The 26,811-nt window shown below is 50.8% G+C and overlaps 1 protein-coding gene across 25 annotated transcripts in view; it reads left to right on the top strand.

The window, feature by feature from the left end:
- MYT1L (myelin transcription factor 1 like) overlaps positions 1-26,811 on the top strand; it is a 394,736-nt gene that overhangs the window by 278,703 nt on the left and 89,222 nt on the right. For 20 of the 25 annotated variants that reach the window (XM_043927254.1, XM_043927245.1, XM_043927242.1 and 17 more), the window contains 3 exons: positions 6,263-6,615; positions 20,402-21,382; positions 26,250-26,384. In XM_043927254.1, coding sequence (XP_043783189.1) covers positions 6,263-6,615; positions 20,402-21,382; positions 26,250-26,384 — 1,469 coding nt within the window. The remainder of the gene's footprint in view (positions 1-6,262; positions 6,616-20,401; positions 21,383-26,249; positions 26,385-26,811) is intronic. The other 5 variants (XM_043927243.1, XM_043927257.1, XM_043927258.1 and 2 more) reach the window with 2 other exon arrangements.

Raw genomic sequence — 26,811 nt, 5'->3', positions numbered from 1 at the left:
TATTCAGCACAACCTGTGGGGAGCCCACTTAGCATGTGAAGACGTCAGAGAAGCAGAAACCTCACCGTGTGAAGGAGGTCTTGCCACACCCCAGTGAGACAGGCAGGCGTGTGTCTGCCTCTTTGGAGACTGGAAAGCCAGGGCATGGAGAACCAGGCCTAGGCAGGGGGTCAAATACCTTGACTGGGGCTACTCAGCCTTGAGATTTTCAGCATATATCCCTGAGTATCTGTCCCTCATAAACAGAATTAAAAGAGCGCCCATCTCCCTGGGTCACTGCAGGGTTTACTGGATCCATATGTGTAAAGATTTTAGGAAACCAGGCACGGAATGAGTGTTCTGTGAGTGCTGCTGGCATTAGCTGACAGTAGGACTCAGCACTCCAGAATCATGTTTACACAGGATTTCCATTATTCCAAAATAATTATTCATCCTTGACACACTGAGGCTCTGCAAGCAACACGAGAGAAATACCCGCCGTCAGAGAAGAGACCGCAAAGAACGCTCGTGGGCATGGGACTGACCTTGGCTTTTCTGTGCTCACGAGCGCAGACCACCTCATCCTAGACCTTGGGTCTCTGTCAGCAGCTGTGATGGGTGGGCTGGGCCTGGGGCACACCCAACCGGTATGTTCTTCAGTGTCTGAGCCCCTGTCCCCATTTGTATGAAAACTGGAGAAGTGAAAATGTCAAGTGAAATACCATTAAACAACTTGGAAACCAGCCTCGAGAGAATGTAGTACACCATATTTTATAGATGTGTGTTCATGGAGAGGCCTCGTGGCAAGTAACCAGTTGTCTAGAATAACCTTACACAAAAGACTAAATGTGGTTTAAATCAAGTTAACATCAAAAGGACTGCAAACACTACAGCCACTGCAGGACGTACGAGGTGCCCAGACGCACAGAGTAGCCGAGAACGTCAAAGCCTGCGGGCCCCAGGGGCTCAGGCTGCAGCCTCCCGTCCGTGACTTCCAGTAGCTCATGGAGGTTGAAGCACACGCTGTCACGATCCTCAGTCATCATACCTCCTGCCGCTCTGAGGTCTGCACCTTGGGGAAGACTCGTAGGATGCATTTGAGGTCACCTTCGGGTGCTGTGTGTGCCACAGACTGAGGGGGCTGCAGGGGGCATGAGGAGCAGCCCTGGGAACCCTGTAGACGGTGCCCAGGCCTCGGCTCACCTCTCGACTCAGAGGTGGGCAGAGCCTGCAGGCCTGACCGCTGCCTCCTGCTGAAGCGTCTCAGCTCCCGCGCGGTGCCCTGTCCATCAGACTGGCTGAGTCTGCTTCTGCTGTGGTTATCTGCTTTGTTCCTGTGAGTGGCCGGACTGGAAGGCTGAGCTTTCCTGCTGTCAGGTTCTCAGGACACTGAGCTGCCCCCCAAAGCTCAGCCCCCCTCCGCTCAGCCCCCCTTAGTGCCCAGGGTCCTTCCCACAGGGCTGTCACTCAGCAGACATTTACCCAGAGCCTACTGTGTCCAAGCTGGCATAGCCACAAGCCACCCGTGGCTCCTGGACTCTTGAAATATGACGAGTGCATCTGAGCAGTTAATTTCAAAATCTCCTTTAATTTTCTTCAATGGCTACGTGTGACTAGTGGCTACTCCATTAGACACTGCAGCTCTAAAAATAGAACAAGCCGTTAGCGCCCGGCCATTGGCTCAGTCCTGCGAAGGAGAAAGTGTGGCAGCCCATAATCATGCTAGGATGTGGTCGGTGCTTTCACTACTAATAAGTGGAGAAAAGGGTGATTTGTTCGTTCGACGACATTCCTCGAGTATCGCTCACACCCAAGGTTCCCTCAGCAGCTGTGGGAAAGGCAGCCGATGCCTGGTAGAGGCTGACGGCAACGCTGAGGAACAGGAGTGAGGGGCGCGATGCTGACACGAACGCCAAGCCCTCGGAGGAGCCCGGACCTGCCCGTGGGTGGTGAGGGCCAGCCCTGGCACTGGCCGCGTTCATGGCTGGGGCTTCCTCTTGGCACCAGATGGCCACTTTTCCCTTGGACTCTCCTGCCTGCTCTGTCCTTCTGGGGCATTCCAGGACCGCGGGAGATGTTTTTTAGAAAGACCCATATGTATCGGTGGATGTGAGCCCAGATGAGTCTGGAGGAGGCTGCAGCTGGGAGGCAGGCTGGCTTCTCCAGCTCTTGGACCACAGCCGCCACAGGTGGGAGAGGAGCAGACACCGCGCTTCCCGAGCTGGGCACGTCCTGTCCTGCTCCCCCCCAGCAGACACGGGGTCCACGTCTGTCCTGCTCCCCCACCAGCAGACACGGGGTCCACGTCTGTCCTGCTCCCCCACCAGCAGACACAGGGTCCATGTCTGTCCTGCTCCCCCCCAGCAGATACGGGGTCCACGTCTGTCCTGCTCCCCCACAAGCAGACACAGGGTCCATGTCTGTCCTGCCCCCCCAAGCAGACACGCGGTCCACATCTGTCCTGCTCCCCCACCAGCAGACACGGGGTCCATGTCTGTCCTGCTCCGCCCCCAGCAGACACGGGGTCCACGTCTGTCCTGCTCCCCCCCCAGCAGACACGGGGTCCACGTCTGTCCTGCTCCCCCCCAGCAGACACGGGGTCCATGTCTGTCCTGCTCCCCCCCAGCAGACACGGGGTCCATGTCTGTCCTGCTCCCCCCCAGCAGACACAGGGTCCACGTCTGTCCTGCTCCCCCCCGCAGCAGACACGGTCCACGTGCAGGCGTAGGAGGCTCCACACTCCCCTGTGCATGTCCCAGGGTTTCCTCCCAAGGCTTCACTTGGAAATATTTCAGACCACTGGGTATCGTCGACCAGAACGCATCTGCTGATCACAGAGGGGTCTTCATCCCGGCCCATGCAGCCACAGCGTCTGAGTTTCCCTGGTGGCTCAGACAGTAAAGACTGCCTGCAATGCAGAGAATGCAGGTTCCATCCCTGGGTGGGGAAGATCCCCTGGAGAAGGAAATGGCAACTCACTCCAGTATTCTTGCCTGGAGAATCCCATGGACAGAGGAGTCTGGCAGGCTACAGTCCATGGGGTCACAAAGAGTTGGAGACAACTGAGCGACTAACACTTTCACTTAATCCAGGAGTTGTTTGACATAAGTAGAGTGAAATCTGGCCTGGGGGCTGGGTTGTCATGTCTAAAATTGATACCAGGAACTCGCAGTCTGATTTTGTTTGTAGGTGGAACACAATTTTATTTATAGTTTACATTAGTAGCTATAAAGAAAAAAAAACTTGAGCATCAAACCATGTTAAACTGGCAGAAGACACTGGAAGCTTGAGGCCGACTAATTCCAGAAAGTTGGAAAAAATGAATCCAGGTGGTTTACAAGATGTAGGAGAAGGAAATAAAGCCAATCCAGGTAAAAAGAGAAGGCAGTCTCCATTCCCCTGCTCTGAACTTTACAACCCCATCATCTCAGGTCTGAGCGTCTGGGAGTTTGGGGTAGCAGAGAGGGAAAGAACCAGCAAGAAGTCCACTGTCATGCTGGGTTCACACCTGCATGATGGGTTCCACCTGCATGCTAGGCTCACACTGGTGTACTGGGATCACACCATCGTGCTGGGTTCACACCAGTGTGCTGGGTTCACACCATTGTGCAGGGTTCACACCATTATGCTGGGTTCACACCATCGTGCAGGGTTCACACTGGCATGCTGGGTTCACACCATTGGCAGACCTTCCCATTGCCCAGTGCAGGTGGGCCGTTCTGAGTAACGTCAAGGTTCGCTGGTTTCCCATCATTGCCTGCATCTGTGTGGACCTGAGGGTGACAGCAGGTCGGCTGTCTGTTCCAGTGAACACCTGCTGTGCAGGTAGCTTTGATGCAGAGCAAACACACTGCAGGTTGTTGCTGAACCGCGAAAGACACCAGGATTCTTGGCCTCTGGAGGAGAATTCAAACCAGGGCCAGAGACGAGGCGTGATCTCTTTGACCCCTTCTGATATCTATGTGAGAAGCTTTCTCTATCTCTGTTATACTTTAATAAAACTTTTTATTACACAAAGCTCTGAGCGATCAAGGCTTGTCTCTGGCCCCAGATTGAATTCTTCTCCTCTGGAGGCCAAGAATCCCGGCGTAGCAACAACCTTTCAACACCCAACAACTTGTTGATGGACAGAGACAAGAGAGAGGAGATTTCGGGAGGTAACAGTAGTCCTCGTGAGCCAGAAGTTCACCAACAGAGCCCAGAAGGACAAGACTACTTATTGCTACACTCACTGACTTATTCAGATAAACACAGAGTGAATACATCAGCAAGTCCACTGAAACCCAGGACAACATCTGGAGGAGATGGGTTGGAATGGAAGTTGGACCTGACCAGTTGTCAGAGGTTGAAACCAGGAGGATATGGTCATTCATGCAATGGAATGTTTGTCCGGGATTATCAACACAGCTTCTCCCCAAATCCACGTAAATGTTCCCATAAGAGAAATCTCAGATATCTGTGTATTTCCTATTAGAAACACTCTCTAGACCAGTATGTGTTTCCTTCAGCTTCTCTGATTACAATAAATATTATCCTGGGGTTGATTGTTGTATTTTTAAGAGATGAGAACAGTCAAGTGGCAGAAGGCCCATCACACTAGGTTCACGTGGAGGCTCTGCCGCCTTCTCTTTGCCCATCTCGTGCCTCCCGCCCCCCTGTGTCCTCCCCACTGAGCCTGCATCACCTTCTCAGGTGCAGCCGTGGTCACGTTATGGATTGCATGAGAGAACTCAGTAACTCCTGCTTGCTGCACTCAACCCCGAGTCCCTGAGCAACCCACAGGCTGCTCCGACCCCACCCAGCTCTCAGGTCCCCGTGCTCACCCCCAGACATCTGTGTATGGCCCTCCAGGCCCATCTCCGGGGCCTCTCCCTGGGGACACCCCAGGCTCCTTGACGCATCACCCCTCTTCTTGTGACGTTGTCCCCTCTCTGCGTTTCAATCAAGTCTGTCACTCTGGGTCTATTCACTCAACAACTACTTGATGAGTGCCCCTGGCCCCCGGCTGCTGGGTGCACCGTGGTAAATAGTGACCAGAGGTCCTAGAGCAGAATTACCACCAGGGCTGAGTCCTGTTGGACCAAAAGTGACCTGAAAAGTGGATCCTCGCCCTCGACCTCTGAGTCTGCTGCCCAGCACAGGCCAGCACAGATGGGGCTGCCAAGATAATGACTCACTGGGTGGGTTTTGACTGAATGAATTCCTGGGCCCAAAAGTAAGCTGATCATGGTTTGCGGGTGTTCGGTGATCAGCTACTGGTTGGGGTCACACACCTCATTTTAGACACATGGAATAATCACCCACAGCAATTTTCCCTGTATGTCTTTTCTCCTCATTCCTTGCAGTACACACACACACACACACACACACAGGATTTCCAAGAAGAAAAGGACTACATGTAGCACTTTGGAGAATTGCTCTTTTTCAAGGAAAGGTCATGAGTGCCTACCCTAAGAGTCTTACCCAAGTTTGGGCAGTGCTGGATGCTAGATAAGCCGAGTGCTGTCTGCAGTGCCAGGGTGGGGCTGACAAGTTCTGTAGACTTTGAAACTTGTTCCCATTGATAGATGTTATGGTCCCCTTCTCAGAGTGGTCATTCTCTCTACAGATACAGTATTATCTTGAGAATATTCAAATCCAAATATATCCAGAGCTTTTCCACAACATTTATATTTTCATATTTCACAAAATGTATATGTATTAATGCAGCATGCAGAACTAATTCTTATTTCTATATGCATGGGCTTCCGTTGTGGCTCAGCTGGTAAGAATCCACCTGCAATGTGGGATACCTGGGTTTGATCCCTTGGTTGGCAAGATCCTCTGGAGAAATAGTCTACCCACTCCAGTATTCTCGCCTGGAGAAAGCCATGGACTGCAGTCCATGGGGTTACAAAGACTCGGACACGCCTGAGCAACTTTCACTTTCTAAATGCGTATGACACTCGGGTGCACTTGGGTGTATTTGGGGAGGCAGTTAGTAAACTCATGTTGTCAGTTACGGGGTGATGCGCATGTGCTTCATAATGTCCTCGGGGGCGCTGCGAGGGTTCCCGGGAGATCACGGGGACGGTGCTGACGGGGGACTGAGAGAGGAGACCCCCGCCCACTGGGTTTCCATGTGTCACTGCTCCATGCACAGGGGCCGCACATGTGTGACCGCCCGTGTGCACACACCCTCTCTGCATTTGTGCTGAACCCCAGCCTTTCCAACCACGACTCCCGATGCCCCGACACTCGGCGACAGTAACTCAGGTCTTCTCTCTCTTTCTCTCTCTAACAGCGTGTATGGTTGTCCCTTGGCTAAAAAAAGAAAAACACAAGACAAACAGCCCCAAGAGCCTGCTCCCAAGCGGAAACCATTCGCGGTGAAGGCGGACAGCTCGTCGGTGGACGAGTGTTACGACAGCGATGGCTCGGAGGATGCGGACGAGAAGGAGGAGGACGAGGACGAGGAGGATGAGTCCGACGAGGACGAGGAGCAGAGGGAGGACGAGGAGGAGGACGAGGACGGGGACCGCGAGGACGAGGAGGAGATGGACGAGGAGGACGAGGACGAGGAGGACCGCGAGGACGAGGAGGAGGACGAGGACGACGAGGACGAGGAGGAGGACGAGGACGATGACGAGGACAACGGTAATCCTCCGGGGGGCCCGGGGCCCGTGAGCCACGGCCCTGGGCTCAGGCGGCGGGGCAGCGCCGGGAGGCACAGCGGGCCGCGGGGCTCTCACCCTCCGTTTAGAGAATTTCCATCGAGCATCCCTCAGACCTTTTCATTTCAGTCAAGTCGTTATTCAGATTGGTCATCCCCAAATTTGCTGAAATGTCTGCGGTGTGCACGTTTGTGTAGCTTAACAGCTTTCATCCAGAAAGTTCAGTCTGTGTTTTCCCAGCAGCTCCCCCTGAGAGGTCCCACCCTGAGCCACTCTGGGGGCAGTGGGGTGGACATGGCCCAGCCCGCAGGCCGCCCTGGGAGCTGGAAGTGCGGTGTGACCCCTGCGCACGAGCTGGTGAAGAAGGTTTAGTCCTTTGGCTGCCAAGGCCTTGTGTTAGTGACCAGCGGGTAGGGGTCCAGGAGGAATGCGACTCTGTGAAGTGATGGATTAATCCATCGTCTGCTTCCGTGTGGGAGAACCGTGTTTCTAATCCGGTGAGGCGGACAGGTCAGACGCCCACTGTGCCGGGTGGTGGCATCTTTGGAGCAATAAACTTCAGATGGCTTTGCTTTTGCATCCAGTTTTCTGTTAGTGTCAGACGCAGAAAGACCAGAGTTCAAATGCCAGTCCTTTCTCAGAAGTTGTCTCTTTTCTAGAGAGAAGTAGGTTTCTGAAGAGTGCAGTTCTAGTCTTGACTGCCTTGGAGTTTGCCTCAGAGAAATGGCAAACCACTTTAAAAAGTAACAGGAATCTTTTTTTTTCCCCTTATGCTTCTTCATTGGGCTCAAATCTCTTCGAGAATCTGAATTCTGAGAAATGCTAATTTTCCAACACAAAGGACAGCAGTTTCCATCAGTGGAGAGAGATTTTTCTTAGATCCTGTAGATGTGAGTAGGTTATTGCTAATCCATGGTGTGGACATGAATCAACATTCCTCCTTCAGATGTCATACGAGTTAGTTCCAGGAAACCTGACTTTTGTGAAATAATCCTCGATTGCTCTCATGAGTTAGGTCCTTATGAAAAGACCTTATGAAAACAATTAGACACATTTACATGGATAATGCAGGCGTGCCTACAGGTACCTGTATACACACATACACACACACACACCTCATGGATTGGAACGGGGTCTCCCCAGCTTATTCTCCTTGTCTCATGGTGCAGAGGCAGCCTGGGCATCAGCATGAGGGCACCCCACATGCAGACACTACTCGCTCTGCTGGACAGACTGTCATTAGTGAGAAGATGGAACTTCCATGCTGAGACTTAAAAACAGCAACTCTGGGTCATAAAATAGTGGAATGGGAAAGTTGGAGATCTGACCAGTTTGGAAAATTATTTCTGGACTCTGTATTCAATGTGTATTGCTCTGGGTGAAACCATCCATTGTTGAGGCTGATTCATGATTTGCAGCTTAACCGCGGCTTCGTATGAAGATGGTATAAGATACTGCTCTTCCCTGCTCTTGCTCTGTGTTTCGAAAGCAGTAGACATGAACATCTAAAGTTGCGAAAGTTTGGGTGCCTGATGGATGAGGGTGGGAGAGATGTGCGCATACGGGCGCCTCATCTATCCAAGTGTCTTAATCAGAGTGTAGACTTGGCCCTCCATTTGCTAGGATTAGACTGACAATTTTAGCTTACCTAGGGCTACGGTTTAAATAATCTACTTTAAAAATGCAAAGTAACATATTTTGCAGAAGTGAACAGAGCCTTATTGAAGCAATAGGCTCTAGCTTGTGACTGTACTGGGTTTGTTTAATCAGACTTGAACACTTAGAATTGCTTTAAAAAGTGAGAAAGCAAAGCTAGAGAGAGTTTTCTAGGAAAAGTCAAGTAAGTGGGCATAAAAAAGGTTCATGAAACAGTTGCATGATTATAACATCTGACCACGTGCCATCACCTGGCAGCCAGCACTCAGTGCTCTGCAAACATTGGGTCCATGTCAGAGGCATGTAAGGAAGTTCCAGAAAGAAAAAGCCCAGCAGAAGGATAAATGATCATCTGCTGGCTCCTGGTGTCAGAATTCATGCTCAGCTCTGGATTCCCCAGCTAAGCCCCTTTTAGAATCATTGATTGTGTGAACTTCAAAGGAATCAACTAGAGCTACCAATGAGAGGTTCAGCCAGGCTGCCCATGCTGTGGGTCACTGGACCACCTCTTCTGTTATAAGACAAATATGTCAGTTTGACCAAACATTTTGACAGTAAAGTGTAATCAGTTACTCCCTCTTGGACAGGCTCTCATCAAATCCTACATCCCAAAGAGTCGTTAGCTCAAAGATGGCCCATGTGATGGACCCTGCACCGAAGTTAGGTTATGTTAAGCTCTGGGTGTCACAGGCTCACCTGATTTCTAAGTCAAACAAATGCATCCTTCCTAAGAAGAGCCCACTTCCGAGGCCTGGTTCCTGGAGAATGTTCCACAGAGCTTCTCTGTTCTAGAGAGAAGTCTCCACTGCAGGAGCCCATGAACAGGCGTCCCAAGACCCCGTCTACCCACGTGAACACCTGCCAAGTGGACTGAACAGCAAGAGTTTCCTAACCCAGGGCCAGGAATTTTCAGGAAGGTTGGACCCCAGGAGACATAGCTGGGCCGATGAATCATGTCTTTCACGTGATCAGACTCCTAGCTGTGTCAACTTAGGACAGGCAGGCTTTGAAAGGCATGTGCCCGCCCGGCTCCTGTTTCCCTGTCCTCCCCGTGTGCATTTTGGTTTACCTGATGGCTGAGTTTGCCGGGATCACCACCAGCCAGTGTGAGTTCTGCCCCCAAGGCCACATCTGTAACGTGAGGAGCTCAGTGTGATTGCAGGACAGCCTACATAGTGCGCGTTCCTCCCCTCCGTGTATTGGCAGAAACTGGGCATTTCTGAAAAACTGGGGAAAGTGCCCCTGTGTCTGGTGACCGGGGCGCTGGGTCAGCATCTCGAAGTCGCGCTTGCCTGTCCTGGTTGACACTCCTGGTGACCGTTGCATCGCCAGCCGTCAGCAGATTTTCTCTGAGGGGGGCCTGAGCCTCTTTCTGAGCCAACAGCGCGGACAGTGACTGGTGGTTAAGAGAGGAGGAAGCAAGGCAGGCAGCGTGCAGGGCCGGGGGCCTGGGGGGCACCATGGGGCTGCCCAGGAGGCCTGTCCACACCAGCCAAGGGCCCCCGCCAGAGGAGACCAGGGCTGCCCAGGAGCTGCAGGGATGAAGCTGAGCTGCCCTCAGCCTCAGCAGTGGGTATTAAATCCCAGGCTATTTCTACCAAAAGGATGCTGTTTTCTTTCCCCACCTCTATTATAAATTGAAATGTGGAGTTTACTAAGAGGTTTTGTTACAGAGAAAACAAACGTATACAAACCACCGAGTTATTACATAGGCATCCACTGATTACAGAAGAACTGTTATAACTTGCAAATGAGGTGTTTATTTTAATTCTGAGACTCCTCCGGCAGTGTAGTCACACAGGAACCAAAATATCACTAATAATGTACATTTCCAGTCAGTACAGTCGTGTGCGTACAGTGCATGAGCTTCACGGTGATTGTGTAAGACAGGCGGGGTAGAAACTGCTTCCCTGTCAGTGTGCTAATGAGACAGACACTGAGGCTCATAAAGACTGGATTGTTTTCAGTAAGAGACAGGTGTGTGCTTGGACTCTGCTGGTGGGTTCTCTTTCTTCAGAACTCATGTTCTTTTTATCACATTTTGCCTGTTTCAACAACAGGAAAGGCTAACTGAGTAATTCATTTCAGATTACATTAGATTCATAACTAATTAACCAAAATTATATTTTGTCCAGTCAACCTATCGTAGGCTGGACTTTTGCATGAAGAATTTTATTTTCAAATGCATATGGTGGTTTAAGTCTGTAATTATCAGATTAAAGTTCCCTTGTTATCCTAAAGTTAAGCAAATTATTATCCAGGGGTTGTAGATTATAATAGCAGATTTCATGCATGGTATAGTTAGTACCTTTTCAGAGTCTCATGATTTGAGACATAGAGATTCAGCGGTTATTTAATGCCTGGTAAGTCATGGTCTCTTTTCATAGTATAGCCATTTAGCCCACTAAAATGAACACATCTTTAAATAATAGATACACACATATACATGTGTATAAAATAAGCATGTGCATCTATGTCACCTTTTGAGTATATGTGGTATCTGCCTACTGACAAGAAAGAGATTCCGTGAGGAGGAATAGAGGAATGTGCTGTCCAGATGAGAGAAGGCCCTCACATCCACTGTCATCTTTAACACTTAATCATTTCTTAATATATTTTGTTTCCAAAATACATTTGTAAATATGTAAAGTTCTTTGTTTGCTTACCCTTTAATTGAATCTTGGGACTGTCTTGACAATTCAACTTTGAAAACAGTTGATTTGACCAATTGGGTCAAATTAAGTGAAGATGCAAACACCTTCCTTTTCTAGAGATTTCCTGGCTTCGTGTTCTGTGTATGAATCAGCCAAAGATGTGTATGCATGCCTGGAAGTTCATGTCTGAGAGGACTTGAGTGGTTGGAAGGGAGTGTGTGCTGAGGGTGCGTGTGCTGAGGGTGTACACGTACGCGGGCTGCTCTGGGCAGGGGAACAAGCCGGGTGTCGGGGGTGGGGGGCCCGTGGGGCTCAGGGACCGGTGTGCTATTGTCAGGCGGCACAGCTCGTCCCGTCTCCCACCGAGGACCCCCTCACAGGGGGCGGTCAGTGCCCCCCGCTCTGACTCTGGGCTCTGTGTGCACCGCCCGCCTCCACATGCGGTCCCCGACGCACTCCAGCCGCTCCGCAGACACTCATCTGTCTTTGAGAGGAACTCGAGACAAAGCCCACCCCGACAGAAACAACTTTTTTAAATTGCCCAGTTTTCAGGGTGCTTTTTCTTTCACGCAGGGTAATGTACTGTGTGTCACATAATTAAAACATCATGACAACTTGCGATCAGTGGGCTTGAGTTTGGGGCTTCCCAGGCGGCTCGATGGTAAAGAATCCTCCTGCAATGCGGGAGATGCAGGAGACTTGGGTTCAATCCCTGGTCAAGAAGATCCCCTGGAGGAGGAAATGGCAACCCACTCCAGTACCCTTGCCTGGAGCATCCCATGGACAGAGGAGCCTGGCGAGCTACAGTCCGTGGGGTCACAGAGAGTCAGATCCGACTTAGCTACTGAGCACAGGCACACACAGGCTTGAGCTTCCCGAAGGCGAGGACGGAAAGAGGAGGTGAGGGTCTCCCACTGTGGCCCCTGAACCTGCCTCTTGATGTGGAGCTCACACTGATTAGCCAAGTACCCTCTCACATCCTTCCCAGGAAATGGCCCTGATGAGGGAAGTGAGTTGGAACGCAGACAGACTGTGAACATCAGAATTAGCCCACCAGCTTTCTCCCGCAGTCAGCAGAAAAAAAAAGCCATGCGTTCTGAGATCAGCATGGAAACCAAGATGTGTTCAGAAGGCAAGGTCTCAACTGTTCACAGTTGGGAGAAAGAATATAACTTTTTATCTTAAAAATTAATCTCCCCCTTCATCCATGAACATGTTATATTAGGAAGCTTAGTATTCAAATATGGTGAAGCGTATGGCTCTACCACTTAGAAATGAGTGAGGGCAGAATTAGACATTTCTAGATATCTGTCTGTGATAAAAGTTAACTTTCTTCTTTCAAGCTAATTTTACAGAATTAGAAAATATAATTATATCTTATATTTCATGAATTTTCAGATGCTTCAATACAAACCAGAAAATTTGCTAACAAAGTGAAGTCATGTGCGTTTGAGTTTCCATCAACATGTGTAAAGTATGGGAAAAATCTTTTTACATAATAATGAGAAATGGTCGATGTAAGAGAGTAGATCTAATGTGTCTTTACTCGATCTGTTTTTAAAGTCCACTTGGAGGGATGACCAGCTTCTGTCTTTGTCTTCAGTTCAGTTCACTCATTCAGTCGTGCCCGACTCTTTGCGACCCCATGAACCACAGCACACCAGACCTCCCTGTCCATCACCAACTCCCGGAGTTTACCCAAACTCATGTCTGTTGAGTCAGTGAAGCCATCCAACCATCTCATCCTCTGTCGTCCCCTCTTCCTCCTGCCCTCTTTAATTTTTATTCCACCTGCTAGACTGGCAGGGTGTGAAGCAAGGTGGGAAGGCACATCCTGACATGCTAGACACGTGTCTCTCTCTCCCTGGACTTCAGTCTGGTATCCAGAGGTCAGGATGACAATGCCAGCCCTTTGCTCACCTAACTGCCTGCTTGCAAAGCCTAAAGCAGGTGCCATACAGATTGAGGCTGGAGAGAGGTGAGCGGTCCAGAGTGGCTGTGTAGCAACAGATTCAGGTAGTTTTTGCAAAAAACTAGGCTCCCGGGCACAAACTCAAGCCCTTCTGTGATCCTGAGCCCAAGGTCCGTGGTGATGCAGAGCAAACATGCTGTGTCCATCAAGGCTGAGTCACCTTAAAAGACTCAGAGCACGGTGACAGCTCAGTGCAAAAAGTGGAGTGAGTTTCCCGTGCAACAGAATGCACAGGGCTCCACGGGGACCCAAAATCTGAACGGGCTCCATTCTTTGCCCCCCAGACATGGTATAGTGTGAAAGAGGAGCGTGTACATGAAAACCTGTACCTAATAGTTCTTCACAAAGGGCAGAATTAGAAGCCATGAGCCAAGAAGGAGGATTTAAAGATTAGAGTTGAAAGCAAGAACTAAAGTTTTCAGATAATGAAGCCTGGTGAGTTTCATATTAGGTTACCAAAGAAAGTGGTAGTGTTTCTGAAAGGTCTTTTCTGTCTGATAGGGATGGAATATGATTGAAGAGGAGAAGAGGGTTCCCGCACCCCCAAGTTCCTCCCAATCATACTTATAGGAGCAGCCACATCAAACCTGTCTGTAAAACAGAAGGACCAAAATTTTCAGACTCCTTTGCACTCCGTAGTTTATAGCATCTGCAGCAATCTTATTCTACTGGGCCAAGAATGTTCAAGGTTGCCCAGTTGATCTGGAAAGTCTCCAAGCTGTGTGTGTGCGTATGCGTGTGTGCATGTGTGTGATATACAGAGAGAGCCAGAGATGCAGTTGGTTAGTGTCCTCTAGTCTGCCTTAGTCTGAAAACTACTGATTTCAAAGCAGCTCTTGTCTGGGTGGGGTATAACAATTCTATTTTGTAGTCCCCAAACATAGATAAACCACAAACCTAAAACGCCATCAAGTAAAAAGGTTCTCAAAGCAGTGAATAAATAAAACTTTATTCACTCACATTTCTGATTAAGATCCCTAATGAATAAAAACTTTAAGAAGCATAATGTGCCCGATCTACACTGAAAAGTGTTGTGCAACTTGGATCCCTTGTGAAAACCATTATTTTTTGCTTCAGTTTATCTCATTTAGCTTGAAAGGCATTTTAAAATCATGCTCCAGCTTAGGAAATGGACATGTAGAATCAATAAGCCATCAGAGCTCTTCTGAGCGGCTGTAGAGACGAGGCATTAGCCTGCACTTCAGACGTGTACGCGAGGTCTGATTAGGGTGGAAGGAGATGCGTGGCTGTGGGCAGGCGACGGGGAGGACCATGCTGCAGATGCGGGGTGGCCTCCCCTCCCCTGCCGCAGCCCCGGACAGCGGGATGCCCCTGGAGACAGGCCTTCTGCCCTCGGGGTGCCCTTCTGTCTGCCCCAGGAGTCGAGGCCACAGGAGCGGTCAGAGCCAGAGCGTCACCTCCAAACCAGGCCGGCTAACCGAAGCCTGCCGCCAGACCCCAGACCTCCCGGAGCTGTTCCCAGACTGCGCAGGGATCTGGTGGTGGGCGGCCCCTGTCGGTCCATGTCGCTTAAACACAAGTGTAAGTTAAATGCACACATAGGTTATAAAAGCCGGAATCAGCGCTCAGCTCCCTCTGTGCTTCCTTGTGCTGGCTCTGCGCTAGCCAGCATGGCAGCCCCTGGCCACGTGTGCTTATTTACATATAAACACCCTGAATTTGAATTTAACTTAAGGAGATTTGCAGCGTGCTCTGTACCACCCGGCTCCCCACCGCCGCCGCCGCCTCCTGGGGTGCACGCCCCACATTCTCCAGTCTCTGCCTGGAGGCCAGCTCCTGGCCGATGTGGCCCGACTCCACCTGATGTGACCTCCGCCCGGGTCTCCTGTCCCTCACGGCCCGGGTCACCCCCCGACCGCAGACTTTATGTCGACTTCATCTGCTTCCCTTCCGGCGCCAACGCCGCGATGTCCCTGCTGCCCACCCTCCTCCCAGGGTCACCCGTCTGCCCCAAACAGGGCTCAGTAAGCAGAGGTGGAGGGAAGACACGGCCATTCCCTGTCCGGGTCTCCTAGGCCCGTCAGATCTGGGACACTTGGGACCTCAGCTGGGGACGGGGCACAGACATGCCCTGCGGTATCCTCTCTGACCTTTTTGAAGCTGGAGGAAGCCATCTGGAAAAGCAGTACTTGACCCGATGAACCGACAGACGGAGGCACCCCACACCCGCACCCCACCCCCATCCAGTGCCGCCCCCTCCCACCCCCGTCTGTGCCCCGAGGTCACTCTGGCCCCCACGACGGGGACAATGAGGACAGGCTGTGTGGGTCTGTCTTGTGGGGTTCCTCTCAGGCCAAGGAAGGCTTTCACCAAGGCCAGGAGCTGAGATGGTGAATGTGCAGAAGCCCAGGGCTCGGGGGGAGCCGGGCGTGTTCACCGGGGACCCGGTGCCCAGGGCGCGTCCTGCCGAGCCCAGGACAGTGGGGTGCGGAGGGAAGCATGTGTCCACTGCAGGGACGGAGCCTCCGCAAGAGACACACAGCAGGAGCGAGTCCGGTTCCCGCGAACCAGCTCCTTCCGGGAGCAGCAGGTCGATCCACTCGCTAGCAGACAGGTGTGGAGAGGAGCCCACAGCGGAAACAGCCACAGAAGCAGCAACATACAGCTCGGAAGGGAGGGCTATAAGTGTATTTCGGGTGATTGCACATAATTCACCCACATCATCTCCACCGTGATGGGCTCTGGTGAGGACAGAGAAACTGCTGTCCGACGTGAGCGCAGCAACAGACGGCCGAGGGCCAGGGGCAGCGCTGACGGAGAAGGAAGCTCCTTAGGGGAACCGTCTGTCCTTCCCGATCTGCAGGGGGTCGTCCCCACGTGGCGTCTGGCTCTCCTGCCTTTGAGCATCACCTGCATCCCGGCAACTTCGCAGCGGCGGGCAGGTGAAGAGGGGACGATGCCTCGTGAGAGCAAGGCCCCCAGGTGTGGGGGGCTGCCCCCCAGTAGAACACGTGCAGAAGGAGGACTCCCCTGTGCCCGGAAGAGCCTGTGAACTGGTCTCACTAGGCATCAGGGGTCCTCTTGGGCACGCAGTGCAGGGGGACTCTGACCAGCTGGCATGCAGTGTTCTACTTTCCTTAATTAGAAAATAATCCTGGGGAATTCTAAATATTTTTTCACAATCAATAGGGAAGTCTTGTGCCAGATAGCAACCATCCACCTTGAGCAACTTTTAAGAGAGATGCTGAGTATTTTACTAACTTAACCCAGGCACCAGGGCTTCCCTGGCGGTCCACCGGGTAAGACTTCCAGACCCCATGCAGGCGGTGTGGGTTCCATCTCTGGTCGGGGAGCTAAGATTCCACCCACGTGTCTCACGGCCAAAAAACCAAAACATAAAACAATACGATAATACAGTCAATAAAGACTTTTAAAATAGATCACATCAAAAATAATAATAATAATAATGTCTTAAGGAAAAAAAACAACAGGCAACTCTCCAGGTCCAGGCTTGCGGTCACTGCGGCCTGTAGGTGCAGCGCTGTGCCTGGCACCCTGGGGCAGGTCTGACCTATTCTAGGAAATGTATAGCCAGCACTGGACGCTCTGGGATCGCTCAGGGCTGGTGATGGTGAAGAAATGCCTATTGTTTGGAGGAAGAAGAAGAAAGAAGTTGTATGTCTGCATCTAAGAAGAAAATAAGAAGCAGTGGATTCTGGAGGAAAGGCCGAGGGGGCCCCAGGCCAGCTCTCAGAGGCCGATTTATTGCTCTGCCCATCGAGAACCCACCCCGAGTTCTCAGAATTTGCGCTAAGGAACCCGGGACACCCAGGAGAGGGCCCTTCCACTCTTCAAAAGAAACCTCAGTGTCCACCCTGCCCCATGAAGTCCTGGGCTCCCCCTGGGTGCTCAATACAGTAGGGGAGCTGGGGGGCCCTCAGTGAGGTCAGTGGGCCTCTGGTCCACGTGGCCTCTGGCCGCTCTTCCCAGCCTCCGCCCTTCTCACCAGCAGAGGAAGGGTGACCCCAGGAGTGACCTTTCCTACATGAAGGGCCAGAGGAAACTGACCTTTTGTGATTTGCAACCCATGGAGGGTGGACTCTTAGACCACGTCTTCTATGACCTGGCAGACCTAGAGAAGTTCCGCTGTGAAGAAGTGTCTCTTTTTCCTGTTCTACTATTTGTTTTAATCTGTTGTCTACTTGAGAGATTTTAACGTCTGGAAAGAACAACAGCAACCCACCTTTTGATTCACTGAAAGAATCAAAAGGTGGGTCTCAGACTAACCTTTAGAGACAAAATGCTCATTGAAGTCTGCACTTGGTTTTATAAGATTATAAGCCACAGAGTTCTAACCACATCAAATTCTGGTTATGAAGATGGAGAAGAAAAATTTTCCTACATGGCTCTATTTTTTAGGGAACTTTTTGTTGCTGTTTTCTATTTGTAGCTTTGAGCATAAATTGTTTATAACGATCTGATTCAAAAGAGAAAATTCAGACCTACAACATTTCACAAAGCTCACATTGGAATCCAAAAGATGCAGAGAATCCCAGCAAAAATCCCGGTGTCCTTGGTGAGGAAGTGCCGCAGAGACCCCGTGGGCTGAGCTCCTGAACCCCCTGCGCCTCCTGGGCGCAGGGCCCTCCCCTGGGAGTGGCTGGACCAGCTCTCCTCCAGTTTCCAGAGGCATGGACACCCTGGGAGCCCCTCTCAAAGGCGAGCCCAAGGCTGCCCCCAGCACGGTCCTCCTGCCCGTGCTCTGCTAGAGAAGAGACTCCACCAGATAAGGCCACAGAGATGCCGGGGCCTTCTCCTTAAACCTCTGAGTGGCTGCGCTCTGCTAGAGAAGAGATTCCACCAGACAGGAAGGCCACAGAGATGCCGGGGCCTTCTCCTAAAACCTCTGAGTGACTGCGCTCTTTTGTTTAGAATGTGGACCTGAACTTTAAAATAATTTTCTGATAAAACATCTTTTCTCATCACAAACACATTCTGTTTCCTGGGTCATTCATCACGTGAAGAACTACCCCCACTGACTCCCGAATCTCTTTGGATTGAAAATTCAGTTTGTGGACCATCGGTACCACGTTGTTAATGCCTAGCTGGCCCAGAGACTTTTGGACCATTTCCCACCGCCTACTTCCATGTGTGGTCCTTTTCATCATGAGGCTCAGTGAAAACATAACTAGAAGGGTAAACTACCCGAAAGAGAAAAATCAGAGACGGAATTCTGAAAGTTCACTGTGAATGATTTTGAATTCTGGAGGCTGAAGCTTCCAAACCTCTTGCTGGCAGTTTCTTGACAGACCCCCTCCATCCGTCCACATCATTAAGGCTTGACTTTGTCTCACATGTATTTTGAAAGAGTTAAATACTGATAACTTGAGAAAGTCCATTACCCACGAGGATTTTCCGCAGCTGGAGTTGTCTCTTCTGCCATCCCCATGCTCATGGCTGGGGTCCGGCAGCCTTGAGGACACAGAGGGTGGCCTTCGGGTTTTGAGAGCCTCACCCTGGCCGTGAGTGATGTACTGTTAGGTGAACACCTCCTCGGTATTTCTGATGCGTTCACTGGTTTTGTTTTCCTTTTGCTGCTCTTTGGGAAAACATGTATCCTTATTCTAAGGCTATAGATGCCTAGAAATTATCCAAAGGAGCAACAAAATTTATTTCATAGAATTAATGATACTCTCTGACTAATATAGGACAAATTTGATTTGCTGATGTTTAGAGAGATGTTAAATTTCAAAAATGTGTTGGTTCCACGTATGGGCCAGCAAGGATGTTGTTTTCTGTTATTGATGTGTTGATGTCCAACCCAGTTCACCAACAAAAACGTTTTCTAAGGAGACAGCACAGAATCCATAAAGAAAACACTTGGGTCCCCCGACTCAGCTCTGAGTCACCCAGTATCTTCTACCAATCAATACGCCTCATTTCCTCACTAATACACTTTAAAAATTCTTCTTACTGTGGTTTGTTTAATCATAGAAACAAGGAGTATATTTGAAAATGGCAGGCAGTTAACCAAATCCAACCTGAAGTGGGTGGGGGAATCCATTTGCAAATCCATTTAGTATCATCTATATTTTGCAATATACATGGTAGTGATCACATAGCATGAGGGGAAACGATGCATACTCTATAAATATTCCTTTAGAGTTAGAATATGTTCCAGATGAAATACAGGGGTTCAGTCAGTTCAGTCGCTCAGTCATGTCCGACTCTTTGCGACCCCATGGACTGCAGCACACCAGGTTTCCCTGTCCATCACCAACTCCCCGAGCTTGCTCAAACTCAGGTCCATCAAGTGGTGATGCCATTGAATACAAGGGTTAGGGTAATTTTTAACATGGTCCTTTTTAAAATGAGTATTCCCAAATGTTTTTGAGATTGGACATGACACTTATCCACACATTATATCTGCCACCTCACATGACACATCCCCACGGTGTATCTGCCAGCTCACCACGGCTTTGCCGAGGTGCAGGGTGACTGCAGCAGGTGTGGGGTTGTGTGTTATGGTGGCGCCAACTCACTGCACTCCTGCTTTTAACGGGCGTCTGGCCACTGCGCACTTCTCCCCCTCCACCCTCTCCAGCCCACTGAGACACAGTGAGTCAGAGTCGCTTCTAAGTTTTGCTGGGGCTTGTTGCTTCACAGCGTATCTTGATAAACTGGCTCTAAGGTAGAAAATTCAAAGCCACTCTCAGCCCCAGCGTGTGCTCCTGGTACTGACTGCCCAGGGTCCATGTCGGCGCAGAACCCACCAATGTCAGGATGTTGGCATCTCAGGGAGGACCCACCAATGTCGGGATGTCGGCATCCCAGCAGGACCCACCAGAACCTTGGGCTTTCTTCTGTGCTGCCCAAGCATCTCTGGGAAATCAATTTAAATGAAATTGCTGTGAACATCTGCTTACAAGTTGGCAACAAGTTGAGAACTCTTAGAAAGCCTAGTCACACAATGGATATCATTATCATGCACGTGGTCGGGCAGTAAATAAAGAAATTCACTTTTAAAAGCAATGCTTAAAATTTAGAAGTAATGAAAAAGTGATATTTTAAAATTATATTTAGGCTTCCCAGGTGGCTCAGTGGTAAAGAACCCACCTGCCAATGCAGGGGGTGGGGACTTGATCCCTGAGTCAGGAAAATCCCCTGGAGGAGGAAACGGCAACCCACTCCAGTGTTCTTGCCTGGAGACTCCCATGGACTATGGAGTCTGGCGGGCTGCAGTCCAGGGGGTCACCACTTAGCAACTAAACACCACCACCAAGACCATCCTCACCTACCCAGCGGCCTGTCAGTTCCGGGAATTCCCAGTCTGTAGCAGGTGTCTTACACCGCCCCCGGGCCCTGCGCACACGCCCCTTTTCGCGTCCCTTCCGCCTGCGGACCTGCAGGGTCCCCAGGCCCCGGGCGGGCCGCTCCCGAGCTCGCCCCCCGCGCTGCCGCAGCCGCGGTTCTAGCCGCTTTCCCTCTTGTTTTCTCCTGTGTCCTTGTGTCTGCTCTCTCTGCAGAAGACCGCCAGCTGGGCTGTCACGGCGGGCGCGCGCTGCAGGACGTGGAGAAGGACGACAACAACAACGACGAGTACGACAACTACGACGAGCTGGTGGCCAAGTCGCTGCTGAACCTCGGCAAGATCGCGGAGGACGCGGCGTACCGCGCGCGCACCGAGTCCGAGATGAACAGCAGCACGTCCCACAGCCTGGAGGACGACAGCGACAAGACGGAGGCCCCCGGCCGCAAGGGCGAGCTCAGCCTGGACCTCGACAGCGACGTGGTCAGGGAGACGGTGGACTCGCTGAAGCTGCTGGCCCAGGGCCACGGCGCCGTGCTGGGGGACCACCCGGGCGACCGCGCCTACGCGGACGCGCTGGCGCCGCCCGACGGCCGGACCTTGAGCTACGGGATGCTGGGCAAGCCGGCCAACAACGGGCTGGCGGACAAGCTGGTGGAGGAGAGCGACGAGGAGGTGTGTCTGAGCAGCCTGGAGTGTCTGCGCAACCAGTGCTTCGACCTGGCGCGCAAGCTGAGCGAAGGCAGCCCCCAGGAGCGGCCGCCCCCGCCCGGCGCCGGCCCGCGCGCGCACGGCCGCCCGGAAGACGACTTCCCGGGCCGGACGCCGGACCGCAGCTACTCGGACATGATGAACCTGATGCGGCTGGAGGAGCAGCTGAGCCCCCGGCCCAGAACGTTCTCCAGCTGTGCCAAGGAGGACGGCGGGTACCGCGAGCGCGACGAAGACGCCGCCTCCGTGACCTCCGACCGGTCGGAGGAGGTGTTTGACATGACCAAGGGCAACCTGACCCTCCTGGAGAAAGCCATCGCCCTGGAGACCGAGAGGGCCAAGGCCATGAGGGAGAAGATGGCGCTGGAGGCAGGCCGGAGGGACAGTCTGCGGTCCTTCGAGGACCAGTCCCCGCGGCCGCTCCCCGGGGAGGAGAGGAAGCCTAAGTCCGCGGACAGCCATGTCAAAAAGCCATACTATGGTAAAGGTAATATTTCTACCTAACGTAAGTGGCCTCATGGAAGCGGGAGCTAGGGCGAAAGCTGTCAGGCGTAGGCTGCCGCTCGAGGAGGCATCTCACTGCGTTGCATCACCAATGCATGCTTCTTGCAGGTGATTCCAGAATTATGCCTCATGGCTATGTCTCCGAAGAGCAAATAAATTATCTGTGTGAGAAGTGCACCAAGCAGCTTAATAACATGATATTTCAGGGGAAGATGCATGTCTTGGAGATCCAGGGTGAGAGCACACGCCCATCACGTGATAGAGAATGTTAGGATGAGTCTGTTTTCTCGCAGAGGAGCCACAGTCCGTGTGGAGTGGCAAGGGTTTAGGTGGCAATTAGCCAAGGGGGGTGAAGCGTGCATTTCAAATTTCATTGAGTAGGTGGCGTCATGATTTATGAAAGTGAAAGTGAAGTCGCTCAGTCACGTCTGACTCTTTGCAACCCCATGGACTGTAGCCTACCAGGCTCCTCCATCCATGGGATTTGCCAGGCAAGAGTACTGGAGTGGGCTGCCATTGCCTTCTCCAGGAGATCTTCCCAACCCAGAGTTTGAAGCCGGGTCTTCCGCCTTGTAAGCAGACGCTTTACCATCTGAGCCCCCGGGGAAGTCCTTGATTTATGAAATTATCATCAAATGACAGTTATTGAGGAAAGCTCCCCACTGGCAAATATCCCTGCTGGAAACTGCACAATAGCCGCAGGATGCCCGCTAACATCCGGCGAGGGCAGTGACACCTCCTTCCTTACCTTAAGGTGGTCGGTTAGTGACGGGAGCCGCGCGTCCCCAGCTGAGACCAATAGTCTCCTTTTAGGGTACCCACCCCTCACTGTTCCCAGCCACCGTGGAAACAGTCGTGCTTTATCAGGAGACACTCAGAACCATCCTCTGTCGTAGCTGCAGCCAGGCTCCCAGCTGTGAAGCGTCTGCACGGGTCTGTAAATTCAGCCACGTGCCGTGCGGTTGCCGCACCTAATATGTGCAGATGTGTGCTTCCAGCCTGAATAGGCAGCCTCATGTTTCCGGTAACAGCCATGTTCGCTTTCAGCAGGAAGTGGATTATAATTTGACCTCATGTAGGACCTTGTGAATATTTCAGTTTCAAGACTCTTTCAGAACAAAGTGAGAAGAAACAACTTCAAGAATGAAATTGGTGATTCCTTAAATTCTTCCCTAGTTGTACCAGAAAGTTCTTCTGTCTTGTGTATTGTCCTATTCTTTATGAATATCAGTTCCTTATAATGAGGTTCAGATTTTGCTTTGGAAATCAGTTGCTAGGGCAATGTCACGCAATGAGAACCCAGTTCTTCTGCAGGGTCACAGGTGTGTATTCTCTCGATGGGCATGCACCCCCAGGGGCGCATTGGGCTTTGCTTTAACCGAACTCCGCTGGAGACAGACCTCAGCCAGAGGCCTGCTGGGCCCTGCATGTGCCAGGTGCTTGGGTGCTGACGGCCATTTCAGTAAGGCAGTTGCAGGCCAGACCCTGTGAAGTGCAGGGTATGAAGAAGGGTCCTCTCGTAAAGGCCATGACACGGAGCTCAGGCAGTCGTCAGGCTTGCTTTGGGTGTTGCAAGACCCGGAGATGCAGCGAGTGTGTTTATAATGAGCACAGTCTCTTAGAAATCCGTAGTTGGATAGTTGCGAATCCCAGGTGGCCTAGTGGTGAAGAACTCACATGCTAATACAGGAGACATAAGGGACGAACGTTCGATCCCTGGGTTGGGAACACACTCCAGTGTTCTTGCCTGGAGAACCCCTTGGACAGAGAAACTCGGTGGTCTACAGGCCACGGGGTCAGAGTCAAACACGACTGAAGAGACTTAACACACACACAGAAACGGAACACTTGGGGAAGCGGTGTCCTTCCCTGCGGACCGGCTCCGGGGACAGACGCGACGGCTTTCTGCAGAGTGTGTTTCAGGCCTGAATCTGGTTGAGAAGGCAGCCACGCGGGCTCCTGCATGCCCGGGGTTCCTGGGCCTGCATTGGCTTCTGCGGTTTCTTTCAACCCAGCAACTTCCTGTAGATTTTCAATCACTTTGTTTTGTTATTGTTGTTGTTTTGTGTTGTTTTGGGGAAGAAGCGGAGTTCAGATCACTTGTTTCCCCTAAATAAACAGGGACAGAATGGAAACAAACAGTAAAATCCCAAAACGGAGATGTGCTTCTTCCCTGAAAGGGGGGCAGGTTGGGGATTGGACTTTCCTGATGACTTCCGCCTCTCCCCAGGTTTTCCACATCCTCCCTCTCTGGCCAAAGCCCAGCTCCATTTCCTGTCAGTGTGTTCCATATCGCTCCCAAATTTCTTCTGAAGATGTCGTAGTTCTATGCAGAACCAAATGAATAAAGCCGAGGAAGGACACCAGTGTGGGGAGAGAGATGAATGGTCTCCTATTTAAAAAAGCTATCTGCCCTCCTGGGCTTCCCTGGCGGCTCAGAGTAAAGAATCTGCCTGCAGTGCGGGGGACCTGGTTCCATCCCTGGGTCAGGAAGATCCCCTAAGAAGGGACTGTCTGCCCACTCCAGTATTCTCGCCTGGGAGATCCCACAGACAGAGGAGCCTGGCAGGCATGGCCAAGTGTGTATCAACAATCTATGGTCAGCTTCTCTGCTGCTTTATTAAACATGGAGAGAACACTCACACTGATTCTCATCCATACACAATCTTTTCAAAGTGAGTAGCCTTTCCAAAAGCTTGAGCTAAAACAAAAGAAGTTCATCACAAAACTTTTTCCACCTTCTCCTCTAAAGGGTCTACTCCAAAGGGAGGAAGCGAAGGGCTAGATCCAGCACTCAGGTGTTTCTGGATGTGGTTGCAAGGTTTTGGGGTAGATTGTTGGCCTGTTTTGCTTGCTTGGTTGTTTTGCATTTGCTCAAAGATTTGCTTTCAAGATGAATTGGGGTTGGAGAAGGGAGAAACCAAGGAGGCGGGAGTGTTGGCAAAGGCAGAGGTGACCACCCGCCCCCAGGACACAGGCATCCAGAGGCGGGTACACCTGGCGTCTCCAAACCTGCAGTGGCCGGAGCCACTGTGTTCGCACAGATCTGCACTGAGCTTCAGAACACTCAAGATCGTGACATAGTATAATTTGTTAGGAAATCATAAAAACTCATGGAAAAGAGTCACTTAATGATTCCTAATAGTTATAACTTACATTTTTATCCTTTAAAGTCATTTATATCTAGTTTACGATTTTAAATATCTCTAATTTATGATCTTAAATAATATTTTCCTTTGAAACGGTTACTTGCACTTACTATTTTATATTTGCATCCATTCAGTTATACCACTATTATTATGAAATTACTCAAAGGCAATAAAATGCTGAGCCTTTTGGTTGTCAGAGAATCTCAAACTTAAAGATATTTAGAAATTGAAGTCACAGAAGCATAGGTTTAGATATGTCTTCAGAGTTGATTATCTGTAAATAAAGGCAGAAAGTAGCTGACCATTGTATCTCAGACATATCTCTCACTCGTTTAAGAGATTCCAAGACCTGAAAGCTATATCTTAGAGAATAAAATGATAGCTAAACAATAAAAGGAAGGATTTTCATACAAACATAAAAGTGTATATATATATATATATATATTCCTGTGAATCCTATGTCTATTTCAAGTTTGCATAAATGATTAAGAAAAAAATCATATAAAAGTTCCTAAATTTTTAAACCAGTCCTCTTTCTTGATATAAAATGAATCCTTCTCCAAAAGTAAAACATCTGTTTTCTAGATGTTTTACTAGAAAAATTACTATTGGCCTGATTAATGCAGTATCAATACAAAAGCATTAAATTCCGAAAGATCTGTTACCTGTAGCTTCCCTGGGCCAGACTTCTAGTAGTCACCATCTATGGTTCATCTGTGCATCTCGTTTTGAAAACTGGTTCAAAAATAGTGTTTCACACACTGGTATGACTATTTGGTCTGGGCTTTATCTTAGAAATAGGTTCTGGGGTTATTTTCTGCGCATTCATGAACTGTGGCCAGTTCTGGTCTGGGGTTAATTTTGTTAGCAATGTCACTGCACTCTGGCATCTGGCGTTCAAGTTCTGACCAAATGTCAGCCCTGCTCCGCCCCAGCGGGCACCACAGCGCCTGCAGGCTGCCTGGAAGCATTGCCTCTTAGTTTGGTGCATGCCCGCACAGCTGTCCAAGCCTTCCTCTGGTTCCAAGCACAGGCGAAGAGATCAAAACAAACGATTGCTCCAGCAGCTTCTGAAACATTTTTGATTGCCCGTCACCTCTGTCAGGTGGGGTCCTGCCATTTCGGTCATTTGCTTGCAGTGCCTTCTAAGAGTTCAGTCTGTCTTGAGAAAAGCACTGAATTTGTGTCCTAAGAACGGTGTTCCAAGAAAAGACATTTCAGTACCAGTAAAATTGTGCAGCTAATGGCGTACACGATCAGAGAATTCAGTAAGAAACTGCCGCAGAGTGCTTAAAAGGCGTTACGTTTCCTGGTTGGATATGTCACGAAGCAGTTGCTGAAGGATTATGGAAATGTCTTGTTCTCTGAGAAGGTCACTGTCTCATCATTATTTATGTTGATTTCTTTGAGCAACAACTTATCATGTAACACACGGGAAACAATTAATCAAGAGTTCAGGTAGGGAGAGCCTTTTTTTCTTTAGCATCGAAAGTAAAATATGATTCATGATTACACCGTTTAACGTAAAAAAAAAAAAAATCACCTGAAACCAGAGAACGACCCAGGATGTCACAGTGTGTCCCCGACACCTGCTTTATGTCTTTATGTATCAAGGTCTCTTCAGATTGTTAAATAATCACATTTGTCTTCGGTTGGTTGAAAAAAAAAATTCATTCTCTTGACACCTGTTATCACTTTTAGATCCCTCGAGAGCAGAAAAGAAAGAGAGCAAGTGCCCCACCCCCGGGTGTGATGGAACGGGCCACGTAACTGGGCTTTATCCGCATCACCGCAGTCTGTCCGGATGCCCGCACAAAGATAGGGTCCCTCCAGAAAGTAAGTCCGTGTTCACCAACGCCCTGGCGCGCACACACCTGTGCCTCGTCTCTGCATCCTCGCCTGTCATTCCATCTCCGGTCAGCGCCGCCTGACGCGGGCGTGTCCTTGTCCGAGGGGCAGCTCGGCCAGGACCCCGGCTCCCCCCCCCCGCCCCCGCAGCGTCCCCTCGGTGGGGTCCCTGCACACCCACCTCGGACCCCAGCTCCACATCAGTGTCGCCTCCCCCCGCGGCCCCCGAGCAGACGGCCTGGTCCTGCCTTCATCTCAGGCTCGCGGCGACCCACGCCAGTCACTTCACTCCTTTCCTCCCCACAGATTGCAGCTCCGAGTCTAGACAGTCTCTGAGACATCCACCCCGCGCCCCCCGGCTCTGACCCCCAAAGAAAAGGGACTCTGAGGTGGCTTTTGCCCAGTTATCTGAGCT

Source organism: Cervus elaphus, chromosome 16, assembly GCF_910594005.1.
Source record: "Cervus elaphus chromosome 16, mCerEla1.1, whole genome shotgun sequence".
Classification (NCBI taxonomy): Eukaryota; Metazoa; Chordata; class Mammalia; order Artiodactyla; family Cervidae; genus Cervus; species Cervus elaphus.
Note: the sequence above shows the minus strand (reverse complement) of the source record. Positions and strands in the feature narration are given on the sequence as shown.